This window comes from Pyxicephalus adspersus, chromosome 7, assembly GCF_032062135.1.
Source record: "Pyxicephalus adspersus chromosome 7, UCB_Pads_2.0, whole genome shotgun sequence".
Lineage (NCBI taxonomy): Eukaryota > Metazoa > Chordata > Amphibia > Anura > Pyxicephalidae > Pyxicephalus > Pyxicephalus adspersus.
Genome location: NC_092864.1, coordinates 72600899 through 72612119, shown reverse-complemented (window position 1 = coordinate 72612119; position 11221 = coordinate 72600899). Strand labels below are relative to the sequence as shown.

Here is an 11221-nt window from a genome sequence, read left to right as displayed (position 1 = left end):
GGAACCGACGCTGGATTAGCACAGCGGGACCAGGTAAGTGGGGATTTTAGTGTAGGCGAAAAAATACGGGCTTAACCAAAAGAGCAAAAATATTTAGTGCGAGAAATTACGGGCTTAGCGGTTAGGGGGTTAAACTAATTTATTGAGTGTTTGTGTTTATTTAACTATTTTTTTTTAAAGGTTATCCTACAATGACATGATATCTCTTAGCACAGTATTATTATGATATATTTGTTACATTTAAGAGATACTTGCCGGACAGGGATCTTCTCAATGATTGCAGCAGAATCTGTAGTTAACCTGTAGTTCCCTGGGGATTGTAGTGGAACTGCAGAGTTCATCTGCAGTTTAGTTCCCATGGTCACATGATCGTGGGAACTTTGCGGTCACAGCTGTGACTGCAGGCGATCCCCTGAGCACTAGAGGTTGAATGGGGACAAGTTTCCCCATTCATCACATCTAGTGCCCTGTGTTCTTGGATAGAGAAACTCGATCCAAGAACACATACAGCTAGTAAAGAGCTGAAAGAACAATCTGATTGCTCTTGCAGCCCCTAATAGTCCCTAAAAATAACCCCAATTCTCCCACCACTGACTTCAATGGTGTTCGAATTCCACATTCGATCACCCAAACAAAATCTCACTATTCAATCGAATAGCTGTTGAATCGAATAGTGAGATCTTCGACCAACACTACTTAACACCCAAATGTTTCAGCAGGAGTTCATCTTATATCCTGTACTGACAATAATGATCTAGCCATCAACCAATGCACAAACTAATGAAAATTTGTTATACAGGCCTAAATATTCACATAGTTGGCCTATGACTATAGGAAAGGTTAGGAGTATGCTTAGCAGATGTCACTGGCACTAGGCTATTTTAGGAAAAAAAGAAAGCAATTTGCTAAAAAAAAATCCATAATTGCATGTCAATTTCTAAGCTTCAGAAGTCTACCATGATGAAGTAGGAATCCCAGACCTGTCTATAAAAAGCCCAATCAAGTAACTGTTAGCACCCTTCTGTCAACTAAGAACTTGGTAATATATTATCCCTCTAATTTAAAAGTCCTAAGACTTTGCACCCATCTCTCATAACCTCCCATAATCTGACTTTCTGCAGATTCAGGTTCTTGTTTTCTCCAGCTTTCCAGTGTGTGCTTACAGTAAGAAATTAGATCCATAAAGCAAGGAGGACACTTGTGTTATGCTTTTGCTAGATAATGCTTCCTAAGACACAGTTCCAATTTTTCTTCAGGACAAAAAAAATGCTTGCATGCGTGGTGTTACAGAATAAAATCAACGGGTCACTCAAAGGAAATAACGCCAGACACCAATTATCAGTAGCAATACATTTCTAGGAATATTGACTCGCTTTTATGACGTGACCACCACTGGTAGTTGTATATTCTATGTGATTGCATTTATATTTATTCTGTAGGCATCTCCAATAGACGTAGTGTTATGATTTTTTCAGTAGTGCTAACAAAAATGTTCCTTTTGATCTCCAAATACTTCATACTACATCATCATCTTTATATCTGCTTGAATCTACCGGTATACAATAAATCATGAATCATATTTCTGAATGCCAAGTATTTTAGCGAGTTCAAGTATCTGACAAATATTAATATTATTATTTTTTGTCTCTACTTCATAGAGGTCTTAGGGATGGATAAGCCCATATTACAACAATTGGAGTCAGGATTAATTTTGTTACAAAAAGATAATAAAAAAATGACTCACTTACCTCATTGATATTTATTTTCTTGATTTCATTCAGAGGTAGAAGTACCATAAATCGTCCCAATATCCAGAGGCTGTCTGCTGTTACCCATGATGAGGATCTGTTGACTTCTGTAAATCATAAAAAAGAGTTCTGTTAAAACAATAAATATTCCCTACACATCCGCAGTTTACTACAAGTGAATGTAATAGAAAAATTCTGATGAAAATCAAATTGATTTTGATTGGCAGAGAAATCTGAACAGATTTGAAAATTCTTTGTTGAAATTTTATTTTAGTTTTTAATGTTTTTTATCAATTTTCCAAAGTATAACAAATACAGAAATAGAATAAAATACACAAGACATCTAAAAAACCCCAATGGGGTAAGCAATACAATGTACAGTACATATCAAGTCCAGACTCAGCTTATACATCTTGGCTCTGAGGAATCTTATCAACAATATTACTAGGGTACATATATTTGTACAAATACAGTATAAAATACATGTTAACTAGGTACGTTTCTAAACCATCTGTGAGCTGGACAGGTATTTGCTGAAAGCAGGGAAACCCAGAGTCTCCTATGTATTATTGGGCCTATAGTTTACAGTTTCTAAATGTGGGCATGAATGAGGTATCAACATAGAGATAGAATCTGCGTATTTGCCGGGAGGAAGGAGCCCGGTAGGCCACCACAAACACTTGGCTACGGCTGCAGTCCAGCCCAAAGTCAGGGAGTACGGTCAAATATAGATTTAGCAGTGAGGTATAAAAATCTTTAGGGAGATAAAATGATACCCAGGGGTCCCATACTTTGCAGAAACTCTTCATTTTGTCCTGTGACCGGGCCACCATGTTTTCCTGTACAAAATACCATATTATTATTTTTTTTCACCTGCGCTAATGTGGGTGTACCAAACCACCATGCATGAGCTAGGGTCTGTTTTGCTGCAATAAATACATAGGTTAGAAGTTTGATTTAGTGCCTGTTGCAATTTTGAGGACACAAAAGTAGGAGCTCCTTAAAGGGGTCTTTACAAATACAACTTTTGACAAGTGTATATAGTTTGGTAGACCTCTGTCCAAAAGCGCTTTATCCAGGGACATTGCCACCAGATGTGAAACATGGTGCCAACAACGCTGCAGAGAGAAGCAGAGAGCAGAAGTAGACCTCTGTCCAAAAGCGCTTTATCCAGGGACATTGCCACCAGATGTGAAACATGGTGCCAACAACGCTGCAGAGAGAAGCAGAGAGCAGAAGCATTAGGTTTGAACTTTGCCATTCTAGCTGGCACCATATTCCAGTTTTATCATTAGCCTCATTAAATATCACATTGTGTCTCATCTAGTGGGCGGCCTATGTATGATTCCGCCTGGCAAAATATGGCAATGGGTGTGCATTGCCCGAGGAAATCTGTGACCGTTTTATAAGGATACCCCTTCCCAGTGGGTCCCTATAACAAATCATCTCAAAGGCAGTGGCTCCCAAAGGGGTTGTGACTTAGTGACGTATTTGTAAATACCGAAAGATGTCTGATGATGAAATCTCATGCGTATCCCTCAGTGAAGACCAGGACCATGCTCTGTTCAACGTTCTTAGGCTTCAAAGTCCCTTTGAGAGCCACCAAGCGAAGCATGGTGAGTTGTCAAACCCTGGTACATAGAGACGGTTGTGAACCAGGGTTGCCATTAGGGTGTGTGGGGGGAGGAGATCACCGGAGCGTTTGACCCTATCCCACACCCGTGGGAATGTTTCAGAAGAGGGTTCAGGGTCATCCCCTGCAGTACTGGGGGTCCAGAGTTAGGTGTTTATAGCTTTTGTTGTTATCTGAAATACCTCAATGTCTACCCATAAGTGTACCTTATCCCCGCATGGTATGCCGCTAGTGGGGCTATCTGTGCTGCCTGATAATACCATTGTATAATTGGGACCACTAACTGCCCTGCCGCTTCAGCAGGTGCATAATTCCTTTCACTACTCTTGGCCTGGCTTCCAAACAACTATACACCTGACCTGCAATGGAAGGTAAAAAGAAAAAAAAAGATGGTATATGATTGAAATTTTTTTATGAGCCGTAATGATGCCTATTAAGGACAAGTATATTAGGCTTCAGTCAATCTAGCAACCGTAACTTCAAGTTATTGCTGCTAAAGTTGGTTCTACAAGTTATTTATTGATGGGGTTTGCTTAGATTTTCACATGTGGCTATTTCATTTTGTCTTCATTTTTGTTTGTGGAATCTGTTTTGCGTTGTTTTACTCCTAAGGTTAGGTTTAAAAAATTTTAGAACCTGCTTAGGACCAGATGCATTAAACGTTACAATGGAAAGGTGTACTTTCTTTTCTCATGTCTGTAAATGCTTTAATTCTTTGGACTGGTTTAAGTAAAAACTACATTCTTTCCATAAAACAAACTTTACAAGGCAAGTTTAGGTAGCTCAGCCTCAAAGTTTCAGAAATTATTTTTAAAATGCTGCCAACCGATACAATGAATTTAAGTCAAAAAAGCAAATGATCAGAGATTTGCAATTGTTCCATTTTCCTCTGGTGTAATAATATCTATAGTGAGTTATTGTACTTGGTAAGGGAAGATGCTGCTTTTCTATCAGGTGTGACTTGCCATGGAGGTCAGTCATATACAACTTATTCCTTTGATTCTCATTTTCAATTCATTGGCTATCCTGTTACGACCTTGCTGATATCTGTAGATCAAACACTCTTCTTTTCTTTGATCCAGCTTGTTATTGCTGCTAAGTATTTCACTCACCATACACCGGGTAGGATTTTTGAAGGGTCTGAGTCATCCAGTCATACACAGCTCTATGGTTGGTAGCTGTTATTTTATCATACAGATCTCTAAATACAGATGACCTAGAAAAACAAGGATAGAGAGGTAACTCATAATTGAAGAAATCTGTGCTTTGAATGAAAGGCTAAACACGGTAAAAAATGTTAAAAAGAAATCAATGGCAGAAAACATGTTTTTCAAACTTTGCTATATTTCAGTGGTTAGCACCCTGGCCTTTGCAGCACTAGGTCCCAGGTTATAATCCCGGCCAAAGCACTATCTGCATGGAGTTTGCAGGTTCTCCTCGTCTCTGAGTGGGTTTCCTCTGGGTACTCCGGTTTCCTTCCACATCCCAAAACAGGTTGATTGGCTACCACCCAAAATTGACCTATAGACTATATTAAAGACATATGACTATGGTAGGGACATTAGATTGTGATCCCCTTCGAGGGACAGCTAATGATATGAATTTGTACTTTGTACAGTGCTGTGTAGTATGATGGCGCTATATAAATACTGTGTAATAATAATAATTACATGGATTAGGAAATAAGCTTTAGCAGACACCACAATGACTTCCTGAGATCTCCCGCTGCAAAACCACATCTATATCCTTATAGAGCCTACCATACTGCACAGCTCAGCATCTGAAAAAGACAAAGTACTTAGCCCTGAGAATATATTAACCTACTGAAAACTTCTTTTTTTAGTGGCTACTGAGGCTGAATGAGAGAGGAAGAAACGTATGTACCTGTAGAGAAAGGTACTACATACTGTATAGCCTATTTGAGGGGTTATATAGCTTGTTACTTTGCCTCGTCCAGGAACAAGGTCCTAGATTCGAGTCCCAGCCAGGACACTATCTGCATGGTGTTTGCAGGTTCTCCTCGTCTCTGCATGGGTTTCCTCTGGGTACTCCGGTTTCCTTCCACATCCCAAAACATTCAGCTAGGTTGATTGGCTACCACCCAAAATTGACCTAAGACTATATTAAAGACATATGACTATGGTAGGGACATTAGATTGTGATCCCCTTTGAGGGACAGCTAATGATATGAATATGTTTTTTGTACAGCGCTGTGTAGTATGATGGCGCTATATAAATACTGTGTAATAATAATAATTCCATGGATTAGGACACTATGACTTTCTGAGCTTTCCCACTGCAAAAGCACATCTATATCCTTATAGTGTCTACCATACTGCACAGCTCAGGATCTGAAGAAGACAAAGTACTTAGCCCTGAGCATATAATATTAGTTAAAACTTCTTTTTTTAGTGGCTACTGAGGCTGAATGAGACAGGAATACACATATGTACCTGTAGAGAAAGGTACTACATATTGTATAGCCTATTTGAGGGGTTATCTATGTAGCTTGTTACTTTGCCTGGTCCAGGAACAATACATTTTTACTTATTAATAAACTAATGTAGTTACAATCAAATACTTTAGTAATTACAGTTCCTGGATTCTGGCTCACATGACTCCCCAACTACATCTAATACTGTCCAGAGAGTTGAGAACCAAATGTATGTTTTTTTCTACAAGCTCCACAAGTGTTAAGTTACCAGAGAAAGTAGGCCTGAAACAAAAGGGATATGTCTAGTAGTTTTAAAGTTAAATCAAGCTGTGGATCTAGATATTTAAATTAAATGGAAAGCTTCAAGCAAAAATCTGAAAATGTACAACCTGATATTCACTGAAAATTTACCAAAAAACTCACTAGTAAATTAAATTGGTAAAAAATCACCCATGAGTCACCCAATGAAAATGACATCTCTTGATATTTAACAGCATTTGTTATTACATTCAACAATATAAGAAAAGAGTCACTGTTATGTTCCCTGCATGCTCACCTGACATCCCCTACAACCAGCATGGCTTTTACCATTGGGATGTGTTTTGAGAAGAGTCTCTGCAAACAATGGGATGTCCGAGAAGGGGTGATGGAAAGAAGGGCACTTATATACCACCTACCTACCCCTCAATGACTAATACCAAATAGGAGCAGTGATGTCATGGTGAAATCCTTCTAAACATACAGAACTGACCCTGCTCCCCCTTTCTGTGACCTTCTGAGGCTGAAAAAATGGCACAGGATACCATTACTAAAACCATTACCATTACTAAAACCTGGAAGGTAAGTGTAAGGAACTTACCCGCCCTGAGAGCCCGCGGTGTCCCTGGGGTTCCCAGCCACAGAGGGGGACGCCGCAGTAGCAGGCAGCATGGCCGAGGCTGCTGCCCTGCTCGCAGCTTGTCTGTCTCTACAGGCGGAGGGATCCGCCCTGGCCAAATTACTGTTCAGCCAGGCAGCAGCCCTTGCATCCCTTTGGATGTGGTTCCTGCTCCCAGCACTCCTTTGCAAGTGCAAAGTAGTGCACGTCCTAGGGGTACTGTGGGAAGAGGTGCGCGTGTCACCATGCGTCCCTCTTGTACCCCCCGAGGGCGTGGCACTCGGCTGCCTCGCCCCAGGGCGGGACATAGTTAGTTTGAATTCCCTGCGGCCAATCAGCCGCAGGGGATTTACTCAGTCTCCCATCAGACAGTGCCAGGTGGCGCAAGGTGATTGGTCATCCTGGCCATTTAAGGAGAGCCTGTCCATTACACCATTGCCTGCTATAGCCTCTGTTACCACAGTGTGCTTGGGTGTGTCTTTGTGTACTTTAAACTTATCTGCTTGTCATCTCCTCAGTGACCCGGTCTGAAACTAACTCTGATTGAACTCTGCCAGCCCTGACCTCGGATTGTTATTGACTATTCTGCCTGCTGCCAGCCCTGACCTCGGATTGTTACTGACCTGCATTTGCCTTATCCTTCTGTACCTCGCTTGATTGAATTTAACCCTTGCTGTGCTGTACCATTTTGAATAAACCTGATTCAAGGATATCTGGAGTTGGTTGTGGTTTGTGTGCCCAGGCGCATTACAGTAAGTATTACTTTTAAATAGACTTTTTTAAAAACTTTTTAATTGGTAGAAGTGTTTTCTTTCTTTTGCTTGCACACAGCTGAGACCTAAACTCCGGACCATCCATTCTCAACCAGGGTCTTATAGAACCCCAGGGTTCCTCCAGAGGTTACTAGGGGTTCCTTGAATTGTGGATGATTGACTTCTCGTTTGGTGATGCCTTCAGAGTTCTCAAGCCAACACTACTTCAGAGTCAGCAGTGTGCAAATTCAGAATATTATTCTAAGTGGACCATTCTTCCAATTGACCACTACTATAAAGAGAATTTTTCCCACTGATATTCAATGAATTGGTTCTAGCAAAGGTTACCCGAGACCTGAAAAAATGTAGGGGTTTCCCAGGGGTAAAACGGTTAGGAAAGGCTGCTCCAGACTAAACTAAAAATTAACGAGTAGAAGAAAGAAAGAGGTCCGAGGCTCTAAACTCAGTACAAAATAGTAATTATGTATTTGTGCGTTATAGATCCATACATAATTATAAAATACAAATGTTTCCAGTGTATCCCAAACTCTTGTTAACAATCACGAGGTTGGGATAGACATTCTAGACATTAATTTCCTAGCACCATACAGAGAATAGTAAGTACACAATATGAGACCTGTTAAGGTCACTTACACCCAACGCGTTTTGCCTAATGTTGGCTTCTTCAGGAGTTTGTTGTTCAGAAAGCTGTATGGTCTCTATATAGTATAAACAGATCAGGACAACACATAAAATTTCTACTTTAAACATTGTCAACAAATGAACAATTTAAGAATTCTATACGTATCTAAAAAAGGTTTGTGCTCCAGACTATAAAATATGGTAAGAAAATACAGTGGTACCTCGGTATAAGTCCGCTTTGGAATAAGTCCAACTTGGTATAAGTCCTGTTTGGACACAAAAAATTTTGCTTGGTATATAACCTTTGTGTTAGAACTTGTATGGGTAAAAATGAGTCATAACACCGCGCACTACCCTTATTTACCTCTCTCGAAACAAAGCCACGACTGCCCACGGGTGTCAGTACGCCAGTTGGTACCATTCAGGGAACAACCCGCGCTATAACTCTCTGTGAATTACAGTACATCCCCTCCTCCTCCCATCCTAGTAGGCACTCGTCTCTTCTCAGCAAGGTAAAGTGAGGTTACATTTTCATTTATTTCATCTAATTGCTTTTGTATTTATGTATTTTAGTATTAGGAAGTGTTTAAATAATTTTATACAGCCCCATAAATGTATAACATGCCAATAACAATAGGACTTTTTTTTCATGGGAACGGGTCAATCATTTTCCTTTTATTTCTTATGCGAAAAATGTGTTTGGTATAATTCCAAGGATCTGGAATGGATTAAGGACTTATACTAAGGTACCACTGTACTATGTACCAGATCATTATGAGCATCATACTTACAGGTTTCGGAAGGGGTCATCTGATATCTCAGTTGGCAATTTCTCTATCATGCTTGTGTCCAGGTACATTTCCCCATACATACGTAGAACTTGCCCCAGTATTTCTACACACTCTGTTGAATTCAAAGCTGGAAGGCATTTCTGGTAAGTGAGGAGGAATAATGTCCGGTTTCCTATGGGATACTGAAATATCTCCTCTCTCATGGTTTCAAAATTCAAAAAAATACCAATGTCCTAGAAAAATAAAATAAGAACAGTTCTCACTAGAGGTTGATTTTAATGATAAGATAAAGTTTTTCAGGCCAAGCACTAAGTGTTCAAAGATCGGGATGAAGTTTATGATAAGCTTTTTTTACTTTTTTCAACGATTTTTAATGCAGTTGATAATGATGATGGGGTCAGTGTAAATATGCCACTTTAAGGTTAACTTTTATAACTCAAAACAACAAAACCAATCATGCCTTGGTATTAGAAAGTACATAAAACAAGCAAAATAGGAGCAAATAAAATAGTACAACTCTCCGGTGTATGCAGTTTTATCCATCCAAAATACAGACAATATGTAATCAGAATGATTTAACAAATGAAAGTTTGACTACTACATCACTATAGGGAAGTAGATTTTGGTAGCAGGAACCAAAGATTGCTCCAACTAAATGCATAGCAGCAGCACCCAGAGATATATCACTCAATTATTGACCCCTAGAAAGGTAAATATACATTTTTTACATGATGGGTATCCTATTTTTTTATTATAAGAACAAGTTTCCATGCCATTCAGATGCTCTAACACAGAGATCATCCTTTTTGCTAGGACCCACTATGCTTTAAAAAACATTTAGTCCCATTAGTAACAAATACATGCTCAGACAGCAATAAGAGTTCTACAAACCTCAGCAAAGTCTTCTCTCATCCCTGTGAGTAAATATTTCATAGCAAGAGGAAATAACTGGTAATCAAGTTGTTGTAATTCAGACAGAAGATACTCTGGGTCCTCAGTGATTTGTGTGATGTACTTTTGTACAGAAAGCTTAAATAAAAGATAAAGAAATACTTTTTATACCAGCCCTTGTTTATGGCTTAGTTATGATAAAACAACTCTAATAATTTATCATAACTTAATATTCATAAAATACTCTATGTTATTACTGAATGAAGCACACGTGACAGTAACAGCCCCATACATTATTCTTTTACATTGTTACATTCTTTTTGTGCTGAATCATGAAAAATTTACTATCACTATAGGTGCAACTTTCTAGAGAATAGCGTTCTTGCTATTGCAGGTACAGAACAAGACTTTTATAATAATCTAATTTGTTAAAGATTGTTTATACATTATATTGGTATTATATCTAGCCACCAAAAAACCTAATTGTGCCATTTGTTTATATTCATTATTCAGTTTTTAGGGGTTGGCTTAGGACATAAAGTAATTGTCTATAAGGAAAAGGGAAACCTAACAGTACAATTCCTCCCTTATATCCAAACTATATATTAAGCTAAACTGAATAATTTCTGCCAGTGATCAGTAACACTTTCAGACAAACTCTGTCTATGTAATGAGATTGCCATGACTTTGCAACTGTTTATAAGCTCCTTCTATTAATAATAAAATAATGATAATAATAGATAGCATTATTAGCCTAATATTTTAAAAAATCATCTTTTACTGCAAAACCTTCTTTTACTCTACTCTTAGCTGTCTACATTATTTTTCCATCACGGGATGTTTTTAGCCTTCTGTGTTCAATGATGACCACCATTAAAGTTATGTGAGCAGTACACCCTGACTGAACTTGTAAACTTTTTTTGTTAGCAAATTTGAGATCTTCATTCGAAGAGAATAAATGTGATATATTTGCATTAAAATAAAATGCAAATATAAAAAGCTGGTATTGCCTTAACAGAAATGACTTATTTTGCATAACAAAACACAAAGCAAGGCAACTCAAACTATAACATTACCACCACTATGCTATACAGTTCATATAAGGTACTTCTGAAACTCAGTCTTTGGTTTGCACCAAACAAGTCTACTCTTTCTGTGGATAAAAAATAAAAAAAACAATTTTATTTTTCAGTCTACAGCACATTGTTAAAAAGTCTGGTCTTATGTTCAATGGAAAACTGAAGTTTTGATCTATTGTTTTTTTGGACAGCACATGCCATGCCGAGTAAATGGCTTCTCGCTGTAGATACATGTACTTTTACACCAACTGTTGCAAGAGCTACCTGCGGCAGATCCAGCAATTATATTTTGTGGTTCCTGGAGACTTCTTTTAGCAACAATCAGCTTGAATTTGCTTGGATACATTAGCAGTTAAAACATACTTGTAGAACAT

At 38.6% G+C, this 11221-nt stretch overlaps 1 protein-coding gene across 1 annotated transcript in view; it reads right to left on the bottom strand.

The window, feature by feature from the left end:
* The window catches only part of OTOA (otoancorin), a 43543-nt gene extending 34463 nt beyond the window's left edge, over positions 1–9080 (bottom strand). Inside the window, exons 1-3 of the mRNA XM_072419178.1 lie at positions 8878–9080; positions 4494–4597; positions 1749–1855 (exon numbers count right to left, since the gene is read on the bottom strand). Of these exons, the coding sequence (XP_072275279.1) occupies positions 1749–1855; positions 4494–4597; positions 8878–9080 (414 nt within the window). The remainder of the gene's footprint in view (positions 1–1748; positions 1856–4493; positions 4598–8877) is intronic.
* Positions 9081–11221: the final 2141 nt, after the last annotated feature.